The sequence below is a fragment of the Suricata suricatta genome, chromosome 11 (genome assembly GCF_006229205.1).
Source record: "Suricata suricatta isolate VVHF042 chromosome 11, meerkat_22Aug2017_6uvM2_HiC, whole genome shotgun sequence".
NCBI classification, from domain to species: Eukaryota; Metazoa; Chordata; class Mammalia; order Carnivora; family Herpestidae; genus Suricata; species Suricata suricatta.
In genome coordinates, this window is record NC_043710.1 from 54,059,749 (window position 1) to 54,073,461 (window position 13,713).

The 13,713-nt window shown below is 47.9% G+C and overlaps 1 protein-coding gene across 11 annotated transcripts in view; it reads right to left on the bottom strand.

The window, feature by feature from the left end:
• CLPB (ClpB homolog, mitochondrial AAA ATPase chaperonin) overlaps positions 1-13,713 on the bottom strand; it is a 165,282-nt gene that overhangs the window by 42,133 nt on the left and 109,436 nt on the right. For 8 of the 11 annotated variants that reach the window (XR_003900434.1, XR_003900433.1, XR_003900432.1 and 5 more), the window contains 2 exons: positions 8,507-8,621; positions 2,158-2,214 (listed from right to left, as the gene is read on the bottom strand). Coding sequence is in view for 7 of the 11 variants with exons in the window: in XM_029915718.1 (XP_029771578.1) it covers positions 2,158-2,214; positions 8,507-8,621 (172 nt within the window). In the remaining 4 variants the exon portion in view is untranslated. The remainder of the gene's footprint in view (positions 1-2,157; positions 2,215-8,506; positions 8,622-13,713) is intronic. The other 3 variants (XM_029915721.1, XM_029915723.1, XM_029915724.1) reach the window with 1 other exon arrangement.

Sequence of the window (13,713 nt, forward strand, 5' to 3'; positions counted from 1 at the left end):
AGATTGGAAAGAAGCTGAGCATGACCTGGGTTCAGGCTCCTTGGGCTTTTTGGGGGAGGGAGAAGTGCCCAAGCATCACTCAGATAGGTGGCCTAGGGGAAGCTGGTGCCCCCAGGTGTCATGAACCTGGGGTTCTGATCTTGATTTCTCTTTCAGGAAAGCTTCCCAGACACTAAGAGTTGCACACTGCTGGGCTATGCAGTTGAAAAGCGCCAAGGAAAAGGTGGAATTGGATTATGCCTGGGGCCATCTTTTCCCCTTCTTTTCTAATAATGCACCTGGGAGAGAGCTCTTTATAATGCCAGGCAGACTCCACTGCACAGCTGTCCCTGGCCAATTTTGCCAGACCCAGGGCATGAGTCTGGGGTGGGCTTGATCTGGGCCCCCTGTGAAAAAGGCGAAATGCCAACCATTAAACAATTACGACTCTGGATATTTCTAATAATATCTGAAGAGAAAAACGACCAAGCAGATGGAGTCCGACAGAATGAAAAATGGAAGCAGCTAGGAAAGACTGAGGAAGGCAGGCCCCAGGGTGTGTGGTTGGCAGGGTGGCTGATGACCACGGCTGGTCTTATTGGGCTGGGACAAAGGCTGGGACAGAGACCCTGATGGGTCACTTGAGATGTGCCCACAGATACTGATGTTCTTACTGTGGGCCGGCAAATACAGCAACTTACTCGGCTAGCACTTTTCAGTCTATCATCAACTTCCCAGATATAACTTCATTTGAGCCTCATTATGACAAAGCATGCAGGGCACTTGATTCCCTTCTTATAGATGAGGAAATATGTGCAAAGTTAGGTAACCTGTACAAGTTACACAGGTAAATAAATGAAGACCCTGTAGCACAATTGCTGGGTCATAGAGTAGTTCTGTTTTTAATTTTTTGAGGAACCTCCAGACTGTTTTCCAGAGGGGCAGCAGCAGTTTGCATTCCCACCAGCAGTGCAAAAGAGATCTTTTCTCCGCATCCTCGCCAACATCTGTTGTTGCCTGGGTTGTTAATGTTGGCCATTCTGACCCTACGACTCAGCAATTACACTACCAGGTATTTATCCAAAGTATGCTGTTTCGAAGGGGCACATGCACCCCAATGTTTACAGCAGCACTATCAAACAACAGCCAATGTATGGAAAGAGCTCAAATGTCCATCGACAGATAAATGGAAAAAGATGTGGTATATATATATATACATACACACACATATACACACGAGTATTATTCAACAATCAAAAAGAATGAAATCTTGCCATTTGCAACTATGTGGATGGGACTAGAAGGTATTATGCTAAGTGAAATTAGTCAGAGAAAGACAAGAATCATATGACTTCACTCATATGAAGACTTTAAGATACAAAACAGATGAATCTAAGGGAAGGGAAGCAAAAATAAAAACATAAGAGACTCTTAAATATGGAGAACAAACAGAGGGTTACAGGAAGGATTATGGGGGGGATGGTCTAAATGGGTAAGGGGCATTAAGGAATCTACTGAAATCATTGTTGCACTATATGCTAACTTGGATGTAAATTTAAAAAATAAATTAAAAAAAAAATCAGACAGACCAACCAACCGACCGACCGACCGACCAACTGACCCTGGGCTTTACCCCCAGCTCTGGCTGACTCTTGAGCCTGAACTGATGCTTCAAGAGTTTAAAAAAAGAAGTCGGCTCTCTATGGCCACAGCACCTTCTCATACCCTAGCCTTACCCAGAAAACTGTCTGTAGTCTTCCAGTCTGGCTCATTCAGCCTTCCATACATGGCCTCAGGAGCTCCTATCCTCCAACTATCTTCTGACTACTGCTCTCTGGGCTCAAGATGGTATCAGGGTCCCTGAGTGGGCAGCTGAGCCCTTTCCATGGACGGTCCCATCTCTGTGAGTTCCCACAGTCCCGGTTGCCTCTCCACAGTGCCTCCTTGCTGTGTTCTTCCTCTTAGCAGAACGCCTGCCTTCTCCCGGCTGTGCCCACCCCCACTAGGCCATCTTAAAACTCACACACACAAACCTTTTTCATTAATTCTACCACCCTTTATCTACTCCATTAACTCCTGGGGTCTATATTCTCTGGTCCCCTTTCATCTACCAGATGGTAATGATAGAGAGGGTAGGAGTTACAGGATCTGGTTGGGAGTCCTGGCTCTGCCACTTACCAGCTGATTGGCTCTGAATGGAACACTTATTCTTGCAGAGCCTTGGTTTCTTCGTCTCTAAAATGGGAACAGTCAGACACATGCTAAGCCAGCCCCACATGTTGATGAAATGACTTCATGGTTATGAACGCACTCTATAAGAGTGGGATAATCAGAAAGAACAAATAACAGTAGTCATAGCAGCAGTGGCGGCAGCCTCCAGCTTTGGTATTTTATAGTTATCTTTTTTTCATTTATGCTAGTCCTGGAAAGTAGGGATTATTTCCAGTTAGGAGACTGGGACTTACTGAGGGGCAGCGTAAGGGATTTCATCCACCTGTTCTTGTTTCCTGGAGGAGGGTGTGCCCTATGCAGACTGTGTGATCTGTGGGAGCAGGGGCTAGGAGTTCCATTTCCTGAGGGACCCTTGGGATTTGCCCAAAGGTGGTATAACATTGCTGACAAAATGAATTAATTCTTGATTGTTCTGAAATCACAAGGAGGAAAAAAACAGATGCTTCAGCTTTCATTTTACAAAGATGAAGAGTGAGACATGGACCCAAGAGTCTCTTACTGCTCTAGTGGTTACTACTACACTTGGGTGACTAAGGCTTCCTCTCTTTTTAACCCCTCTCCAGGAAGCCTTCTCCATTTGTGTAGCAAACAAGATCTGAGTCAGCTGCTGGAATACCTACAAAGACACCTAAAGTAAGGTCTGAGCCTTCTATGTGAATGCCGCTCTGCCAAATGTGGGTTCCAAATGGAATGGGAACACCTGGAGAAGTGCTGGAAGAGCCATTTGCCTCTGGGCCAGAACGATGAGAGGGAACTTCCAGGCAATATGGGTGTGATGGGACACTCTAGACAGAAAGAACTATTGTGTGCCAAACTAAAGCAAGAGGAGACAGCTGCCTCAAGCTCAAGGTTGTGGGGCGGTCTGGGTGGGCTGACTCCTCCTTCCTGATAAATTCTAGTGATCTAGTGTGGGAGGTTTTTTTTTTAGCCTAACCTAGAACATGTTTGTCCCATGCTTGTGGCATCTCCTAGGGGAACCAGTCCTTCAGACACTTGTGTTGAGTCACCTGAATATCTATTAGCAATCTCCTGTCTATATCTTGTAGGTCCAAGGAGCACAGCAAGTGCTCAAGAAGTGCTTGCCGGCTGAGTGGTTACTTACTGGAGCATCATGCTGGGAGGATGATCAGAATACAGTTCTCTTCTTTTCTTTTCTAAAAAAATTTTAAATGTGTGTGTGTGAGAGAGAGAGACAGAGAGAACAGAGTGTGAGCAGGGAAGGGGCAGAGAGAGAGGGAGACACAGAATCTTAAGTAGGCTCTAGGTTCCAAATTGTCAGCACAGAGCCCAATGCGGGACTCGAACTCACAATCTACAAGATCGTGACCTGAGCTGAAGTTGGAAACTTAACCACTGAGCCAACCAGGTGTCCGAGGACAATTCTTTTCTTAGTTTCTAAGGATTAGTGTTTCTGAAGCCAAACTATTGCTACTAAGTGGTTAACATATAAAAAATGCAAAGAATGGCTTTTGCAGAACACTGCCAAGCCCCCACCCCCCCCCACCCTCCTGCCGTGTGTGTATGGGCGTGGTGGGGTAGGAATCACTAGAAGGATCACCTTTCCAGAAAGAGGCTGGGATGACAATTTGTGTTGAGGAGAGGCTGGATGTAAAGATGGGCTCAGGCTTCATTCACTTGAGTTTAGCAATCTTTTACATACCTGTGTGCCGAAACTTGGGGAAAAAGCTGAAGGAGAGGTAGTTCCTGACCTCTGGAGGCAGACACTTAAAGAGATGCCCTGTGTTAAATGCAGTGATAAAAGGTGTCCATGGGAAGCTCCAAGAATGGGCCCTGTGTCCAAGTGGAGGGCTAAGGAAGGCTTCCTGGAGACAGCCTGGGTCTTGAGTATCTCAGCAGACCAGGGTGGTCCGGACAACACTAACATGTGAAGTGGTGTGAGGTGGAGGTGGGACAGCAAGCGGTTTTCTAAATTAATCATTGCCACGTCATGACTCAGGGGTGGCCTGATTGTATTTCGCAGCTCAGGTACAGGACTCCAAGGGGGGTCCAGAAAGGTACAGGGTGGGCTTGGGTGATTACATTTTTGGACTGTCAAAAAGAAAGATGAAGAAGCACAAGATAGTCCACTGTGTGCCACGTGGCTCAAGCTGAGATTCTGAATTCGGGCCAGACCCTAGCATGGTAGAGCATTTGAGCTGGCAAAGCTCTCTTGAGGGAGTTCATGGGCTCCAGAGGCAAGTGGGAACAGGTGCAATGGGTGTTGAGGATGAGCCCCTGGTCAGAGGGAGCTGCAGGGAAGCTTCCAGGTGTGTAGGCTGACCAAGAGCAGAGCTGGGGAATGGCCTATCCACCCAAGGGGCCAAAGGTCAAGTCATATGTGTGTTGTTATTAACTGTTTCAATACATTCATGTTCCTAGTATTCTGTGAGCTACTAGAGGGCAATCTTACAGCTTCTCTTCTCTCCTCAGAGCACAGAGACAGACATGGTGCCCAACCAAATTAATTCAACAAACTGCACTACATGTCTACTTCAAACAGAGTGTTGTGCCAGGAACTGGGAAACAAAACAACTGAGGCATGATCTCTGCTCTCAGGAGTCTAGAGTCTATTACTTCTGAACTGAGTTAGGCTAAGTAAAAACCAGCCAGAATGTGGGAGATGGGCAGGGCTGGGCTGGGCTGGGTTGGGGAAAGGGCCAGAAGAAATGGAATTCCAAGCAGAGAGGGCAGTATCAACAAATACAAGCAGGAGACCAACCCAGCACTTGCAGAAAGCAGAAGCACCTGGTGTATGTGATGCACAACTGGGTGGGGGAGGGTGCAGCAGAGGAAGGTGGACAGAAGCAGGGGTGGGCCTTGTATACTGGTCAGGGCAGCAAGAGGCACTCAAAGATTTTAAACAGGGGAGTTTTTACATTTTACAAAGCTCACTCCACCTGGAAAGAAGTGATTACAGGGGAAGGAAAATAGGCAGGGAGACCAGGTAGGAGGCCACTATGTGGTTCAAATGGGAGATCCTGAGAATGGGGGGGAGAGGCCAAATTTTAAGACCCATTTAAGAGGCAGAATGCTAGTATCTGATATTTGATGGGCTGTAAGGGGTGAGGGAGAGGGAGGGGGCCAAGGAATCATCTTAAGATTTTATTTAGGAGATCAGTGAATGGGGATGCCTTTACTGAGACAGGAGCACAGGAGGTAGACAAACTGGAGGAAGGGGTGGAGTCTAGCCCTGAATGAACTGAATAGTCAGCTGGTTGCTTTTCTGAGAACGGTGGGATGTGGAGTCTCTGAGCTCCCAAGAGGTCTGCCCAACAGGGTAGGCATCCTCCCGCTCCCATGACCAACAGTAGCTCTGGGTTCTGGAAGGAATGCCTCATTTTCAGTGCCAAGGCTCTGGCTTGTGGTATGTAGGCTGGCCTTGCTTTGGCTCCAGTGACCCTAGAAGACCAAAGAGGCCATGGGGGCCTAAGCAATGGGGTTGGTGCTTTATCTCCTCCATTTGTAAGGCGGTAACTGTGCGCCAGCCTTGCTTAGAAGCCCTGCAGCTGGGGATCACACTGATAAATTCACTGTATTACTTTGCACAAATCAATATCCCAGCACTTACCAGGGGTTGATGTGACCGAAATTGGTTTCAGCCAATTCGTGTGGGTAATAAATGGCCATTTATCAAATCAATTCATTCTGCAGCACTTCTCTGGCTGCCCATCCTCATGGTACCCCTGGGGTGCCAGGCTCCACCCAGTCAGTCCCTAGCATATATCTGACGCTAGCCTAGAAGATCCACAGAGGTTTGGCCTACCCTTCTGGATGTGCCTCTATCTCCTACACCTGCTTTAGCCTGGAGATCTTGAAGCACTGGCTGCTACTTGCCTGCCACAAATTCTGGCCCAGAGTCCCTCGTGCTTCAGCTGGGTTGGTAGGTGAACACTAGCAGATCTTTATCAGCGTGATCACCAGCCACCGGCTTCTCAGCTAGGCGGTCATCAGTTATCACCATACACATGGAGGAAATACACCGACCCCATGGCTCAGGCCCCAAGACCTGTCTGTCAAGGGTCACTGAAGCCACAGCAGGGTCAACCTACATAACACAGGACACAGTGAAGAACTTTCCCAATGCGAGGCAAAGTCTGGGTAACAGAATGGAGCTCTGGGTACAGGGAAGCTCTCAGGGCAGACATTCTGACAACCCTCAGAAGTGGGCAGCTGAATCATTTACTCCTGCTCTGAACCAACAACAAGGAGAGACAAAGTAGGTGGTGCATCAGAGGTCGGTGTAGGATCAGAGGAAGAGGCCAGCCTGGGGCTGGGACTAAGGAACAGTCTTGTCTTGAAGGAAGTAACTGTGGGCCTAATTTAAAGAACATAGTGCCCCACCCTAGATGGTAAACATCTTGACGACAGGGACTGGAAAGAACATGTACTTTATAGTCATTTAGTCCTGGATTTGGCTCCCTCATTCACAGGTAAGAAAGCGAAGGCTCAAAGAAGCCAAGTGGCTAGCTGAAGTTGCACAGCTGATAAGTGGCAGACCTGTTATTCTAATCCAGGTTGGTCTAAATCTGTCTTTCCCATGTTCTCCTCTCCCCTCCCTCCAATTTCTTGGAGCAACACGTCTTATGGGGCTTGAGAAGCCGGGGAGAAGCAGGAGGTCAGAGAGGAGTAGACAGCCTGCTGGGGGAGGGCTATGTCAGAAGCAGAGGGAAAACACTATGGTGGCAGCTGCAGTGCTGGCCCAGGTGGACAGAAGACTCCAGCAGGAGATGCTTTCTTAACTCTCTGCACAGGTACTGTCTCTTCCATAGGCAACTCCTCTGTCAACCCTGAGAAGCTCCCAGGGCCTTCCCTCCCTCCACCTCAGTTATGGCCTTGGCAAAGAAGTAGGGTAAGGCGGTGGCTGAGAGTGGATGTCTGTATCCAGACCCTAAAGGGCAGCCTGCTGTGACTTGGGCCTGAGTAGTGGGGCCTATGTGTTCCAAAGGCTTTCCTTGGCTCCTGTGTTTGCCTCCAGGCTGCCTCCTGACCTCTGGCTGGTGAGGCAGCTCTGGTCTGTGGGCTCCTTTTATCTGCTGATGAGGGGCTCATGACTGCCACATGAGTCCCACTGGTGTGTGAGGATGATGGAGATCAGGCTGGGCTGTGTTGCAGGGGTGGCTGCCTTCATTTTTCAATTACTCTTCTAATTGGTATCCAAGGGCTGATATGCCACTCCAGAATGACCACAAAACAGCCTGATGTCTTCTTTTATCACTAAGCCTTTATCAGGTGCTTAAGGAAGATGTGACCCAGCAACTGCTCAAAGCAGCCAAGTGGTTGCTGGATCACATCTGGTAGGTCCAGATGCTTGGAGAGAAGGGGTAAGCAACATGAATGGGATGTCCTGCCACCATAGGGCAGAAGTTCTTAAACTTGAGCTGAGCATCAGAATTGCCTACAGGGACTGTTAAAACAGATTGTTGGGCCCCACCCCAGAATTTCTGATTCCACAGCTTTGGGTCAAGGCCTAAGATCTGAAACTCTAATAAGATCCCAGAGGATGCTGATGCTGCTGGTCTAGAGACCACACTTTGAGAACCACTGCCTTGGGGGATATCTTGTTTAAGCCGGGTGTGGGTTACTCTGCCCCTGCCTCATCTGTCTGAAGTCAGCTTCAGAGTCATGCACCTGAGTCAGAGAAGAGAAGTGAGACCACTATCTTGAGCAGAACCCTGTAATTCTCTCTAGTGGGGTCTGCATGGGCAGAAGGGCCATTAGATAGGGGCTATAACAAAGAGCAGTCTGGCTCCCAGTAGGGACCTAAGAGCATCTAAGGTCAAGAAGAAAGCACTTAAGGCTTGTTCAGGGCATTTCTCCTAAAATTGAACCAGATGCTGACAAACTACACGGAAAAGTGGAAGAGTCCTGGGCTGAGACAAAAGACAGAAGTTCTAGTTCTGGCTCAGCTGCCACATTACAAGTGATGGACAAGCTCCTGCTCCTCTCTGGGTCTCTTTGCCTACCTAAAAAGTTAGGGGTGGGAACAGTGGACCAAATCAAGGTCTGAGTTAGAGCATAGGAAAGCAGCCTTGAGCAATTATTATAAGAGCTCTGTATCTCCACTTCCTCATCTGTAAAATGGGGTTTTAACCTAATAGGGCTACTGTACGGACTAAATGACAACATATGTGAAGAGCTCATCCCAATGCCTGGCACATAAAAAGTACTAAACAAATATTAAGTTGTAGTGGGAGCCACTTCTGCATGTATGGTGACAGCTGTGTGTACATGTCACTGCAGCAGACCATGGGCTCCCCAGCCCTTTTGTGGCACCGGCTGGCATCTCGATACTCACCAGCACCCACTGTGGCGATGGCACTCTCCTGACCAATGATGTGCTCTTTCAGCCGCTGCTCCAGGGGAAAGCGGCGCCGCTCCTCGGCCTCACGCTTCCGCTGCTTCTCCTGGTACTGTGGGGAGAGAGGGCGGGTGGCTCAGGAGCACAGGAACCAACAGGATCCCAGTTTCATTCTACCCTATAACCCAGGGGCAAAATACACAGGTCTGAGTCTCCAGGGGTCCTATGTACACTCTGGCTCGTGGCCACTGGAGGCCGGCCCACTCCTTCCCAATGTGCCCTTGTCCTAGCCCTCACCTCCTTCTCCTTACCTCGGGTGGCCACCGCTCAGGAGTCCTGGCTCATCCTGCTAGGAAAATAAGTACTGCTAGTAGATTAACCCTTGACTCTGAAGTCTGACAGAAGGCCTGGGTTTGAATCCTAGCTTTATCACTTATAAGATGTGCTGATCATCTGGAGCAAGTTAGTTCCCTTCAGTATTCTCATCCATAAACTGGGGATTAAGTACGATGACATACATAATGTGCCTAACATCATGGCTGGCATTCAGTTTTAAGTGCTTACTAAAAATAGGTTCTTTCCCTTTCCACTTACCCTCTTGAAAACTTTTCTGGTTTTACTCTTTGTTTTTAATGTTTGTTTATTTTTGAAAGAGTGAGAGTGTGAGTAGGGGAGAGGCAGACAGAAAGGGAGACCAAGAATTCCAAGCAGGCTCTGTGCTGTCAGCACAGAGCCCTATGCAGGGATCATGACCTGAAATGAAATCAAGAGTCAGATGCTTAACTGACTGAGCCACCCAAGTGCCCTGTCTTCATTTTTTTAAAAGTAAGCTCTATGTCCAATGTGGGGCTCCAACTCATGACCTTGATCCACAGACTGAGCCAGCCAGGTATCCTGAAAACCTTTTTGGTTTTTAAGCCAGAGCTATGAACACTCTCCACTTCCATGATACTGCATTTCAATTAAGCACAATTATTCAGTTACTGCTGTCTGTTTTGTCCTTGTGCATGCCATTATGGAATAGGTAGGGTAGGGAGGAGAACCCTCTGGGTTCTAGTCACTGCTGGGTGCCTGGTATGTGTCTGACCCTGGGCTTGGTCCACTTCAGGGAGGGCAGAAGGAGGAGGCCTGAGTATGATTACACTGCAGGGAAGAGAGGAGAGCCAGGCCTTGTGCTCAGGGAGCTCCAAGCTTGGAATGAGGTGAGGCAGGGCCTGCAACAAATACTTCTCATGCAGTATTGACCATTTTCTTCCAAAGCATGTGTGCCTGTTTTTAGCTTGTACCTCTCACTAAAAAACAAACACACAAAATATAAACAAAAACCTCCATTACTGAAAACAAATTTGTTGCATGTTTGTCAATCTGCCTCTAAATCGACTTATGAGCTGCCTGAGGGCAAGCACTGTCTTTTACTCACTGCATGAGTCCAGGCACAGTGGAGGCAGCTGGTGAATGTTTGCAAAAGTGAATCTGATGGTAGATTAAGAGCAAAAGATTGACTACAGCATGGCACAGGAGTCCAGAGAAGGAAGGGTACACAAAGCCCAGAACACTTTGGGGAGACTTCTGGGTGACTGGAGGCTTGATGAAGCTGGAGTACTGGGCTAGGCAGGAGATGGAGAACTATCTGGAGGCCAGGCAGGGAGGGTGAGTGTGCAGGTGTGATGATAAAGTGCTCATGGACCAGGGTGGATTGAGGACGGAAGCAGGTCTTGGAGTGGAACAGAAAGACCTGCATCTTCAGGAAGCTCTTTTCTCCTAAGACCCATAACTCTGATAGCTTTCTAGAGAGAAAGCTGCCAAGGAAAGGCCCTGTCACAAAAGTTGTGGCTACAGATTGTTCTTGCAGGCAGAGTGGATGAAAAATACCTGCTGCTTGGGCAGTGTTTTCCTGTTACAGTAGTGACCTTGACAGAAGTTAAAAAAAATAAATAGCAAACAATCCAATTTTGGCTGTTGCTATCAGTCTGTAACTGAAAGCTCCCATCAGTCCTGGGTTTCATATGGAGCAATAATTCGGCACCAATCCCAGTGGAGCGACGCTTGCCGGTTGGAATCCAGAGTGTCACTGTGCAGCTCCCTCAGGCGCCACATACATCACCTGGCTCTGATGACTCCACCATATATCTGCCTCCTCCTCCTCCCTGCCCACCCAGCCCCTCTCAGCACTTGGGTCCACTGGGCTGGAAGGCTCTGATGGTGACGTGCACACATACTGCCTGGTCCTGCACTGGCTAGTGGCCTGGCCAGCTTGCAGTTAGGCAAGCCACAAAAGCAGCTTGGGGCAATGGAAGCCGACTGCCGTCGAGTCTGTTTCCTTACTTCCCTTCAGTGATGGGCCTCAGAGTATTCCTGCCTCTGGGCCTTTGCTCACACTGCTCCCTCACCATAAAAGTCTTCTGTATTTCCATCTACAAGTGCCCTGGTGATCTCAACCTAACTACCACATTGTCTAAGAAGCCTAACGTAAGGCTTCATGCCTGCCCCTGGGACCTCCAGTCCCTTATGCTCTTATTTAACTGCCTGTTTGTCTCTCCTTACTCAACCATGAGGTCCTTGGTGACAAAGACCATGTCTTATTCATCTTAAAAGCTCCATCACATAGCAAGGGCCTGGCTCACAGAAGGAGTCAATACATGTTGCCAGCTAAATGAGGTCACTGCTGGTTGTGGAGCAGGTGCTGAGTGCCAGGCACCATACAAAAAGCACTGCACTCTATAAACAGTGTCTCTTTTCATTTTTAGAGTTGTCCCCACTGAAGAAAAGGTTATACTGTGATCTGGCTGGTTTCTCAGGAGCTCTTTAGATAGTCCTGGGAAAGATCCAACCTGTGGCCTAAATCAGGACACATCCTGATTCTCCCCCAGTCTGGAGCCCTCAATATCAGAAAAACTTCTGAAAATGGATCAGACTTTTTGATAAAAATATATAATATATAAATCACTGGGATTAAACCAGGTTAAAGTTTACTGTTTCATGCTCTTTTCCTAATGCTTAGCACAGAGTTTGTATGTTTTTTAAAAATGTGTTGAATGAGGGGCGCCTGGGTGGCTCAGACAGTTGAGCATCCGACTTCAGCTCAGGTCATGATCTCATGGTTCATGGGTTCAGGCCTCACATCCGAGCTCTGTGCCGACAGCTAGCTCAGAGCCTGGAGTCTGTCTTTGGATCCTATGACTCATTCTCTCTGACCCTCCCCTGCTCACGCTGTCTCTCTCTCTCAAAAATAAATTAAAAAATTAAAAAAAACATTTAAAAAATGTGTTGAATGAAAGTGGGCTTTTTAAAAAGATTTTACTTATCTTACTTTTTAAGTAATCTCTACATCCAACATGGGGCTTGAACTCACAACCCTGAGATCAAGAATTGCATGCTTGACCAACTGAGCCTGCCAGGTACCCCTGCATGAATGGCTTTTTAAAGCTATGAGCCCAGGCTTGTGAAAGAACCTAAAAAAGGAAAATATTTGGTCTGTATATATTCTATTTGAGGAAGGAGAGAAAGATGGGAGAAGGTACTTGGTAAGGGCTCCATAAATGTAGGCTACTACTGTTTCTACCTTTTTGAGGAGATGGAGAGAAAGCCTATAGGGACGGAGGTCAAGGCCCTGCTTTGACACAGATCCACTAGAGGAGAAGATAGGGCAGGTGGCCCAGCCTGCAGACGCAGAGGGCACTGGGCTGAGAGCACTAGGAAGAAACCACCCATGAGAGCAGAAGTAGGGGAGTGATCATCTTCTTAATAAAAGCCATATGCAATTAGCTTCAGAAGTCCTCACCTGGAGCCGGCAGCAACCAGCTCCCCATGCTGCTTCTTGGCTGGATAATAGTGGTCACTGGTTTCTATCATTCTTGATTTAATATGGCACCCCTCCTGGCTGTGAGTACATTTACAGGAAAGGGCTGGGAGGCAGGGGTGAAGTCTAGTTGGACTCACTCAGAGGTGGGTAGCTAGGGTGAGTGGTTCTTTGGGAGAGGGTTACAGTGAGAAGGGGTATGTCAGGCACCCCTATTAATGGGTATCCCTCAAGGAACAGGTCTGACAATGAAACTGGCAATGTGTTCACTGAAAGGGCAGCTGAAGCGAGGGTGGGAGTGGTGAGTAAGCAGAATGAGACCTGGGCAAGAATGCGATAGGTATGGAGGAGGGAATAGAAGAAAGGCCAAGCTACAATTTGCCTCTCATGGGAGGTCAGGACCACAGAGCCCACCTAGGCTGCTCTCAGATATACTCAGATATGCCCCATGTTCCTGACTCTGACCCCAACTTGCATCACAGGGCTTCTCTCATGCTCTGAAGCAGAGAGAACTTGGTAGGGAAGTCACCAAAGGGACCGGGGGCAACAGATGAGACTGCAGTCGGGGGATGATGAAAAGAATCCTGAGTGAGGGAATGATGGTAAGAGGAGCCCAGAAGGTCCAACAAAGGGGCCTGGAGGATGAGAGAGGCCCCAAGGGCCTTGAAAATCTCTTGAACTAGCTCATAAAGTATATATCCCTGTAGAGGAAGTTAGGGCACATAGCAGGGGTCAGTTCCATCACACTCGGTGACCATTATGTTAGCATCCTGGATTCCATTCTCTTCTCTTCCAGCCCATCCTCCTTGCTGCCACAGTGATGCTTTAATATGTAAATCAGATGTCACCCTGAAAATAGCTGGGGTGACCCAAAGACTGGTGAGAGAAGGTTAAGAGGGGCAAGGATTGGCTCAAGTGAGAAGATGAGTTGTGTTCCTCTTAGTGCATCATATCAGGAGGCACAGGATGTTGATTACCCTTTAACTGGTGATGTTGACTTTGATCACTGGGTTAAGGTGGTGTGTGCCATGTTTTTCCACTACCATTTTCTCCTTTATAATTAATAAGTATCCTGGGGGTGAGGATCTGAGCCTATGTAAATAATCCTATTACTCCTCAAACTCCCACTCACTAGTTTTAGCAACTATTGCTGAGTCTCACCTGATTGGAGATCAGCTGTGCTAATCCTCCTGGACCTAAGAAGTTCAGTGTATCTCCTCCTCCTCTGTACAGAGATGAAGTAAGTAAAGCATGGGTCCACTGGTAGCAAGAAATAGAGACAGAATGCTAACCTTGGCAGTCTGGCTCCAGACTTTGCACTTTATACCCTGGAGATAAGAAAAGACTTGTTCCCTGCCTCAGGGAGTTCAGAGTCTATTTAGGGAGATGAGACTTAAAACACAAA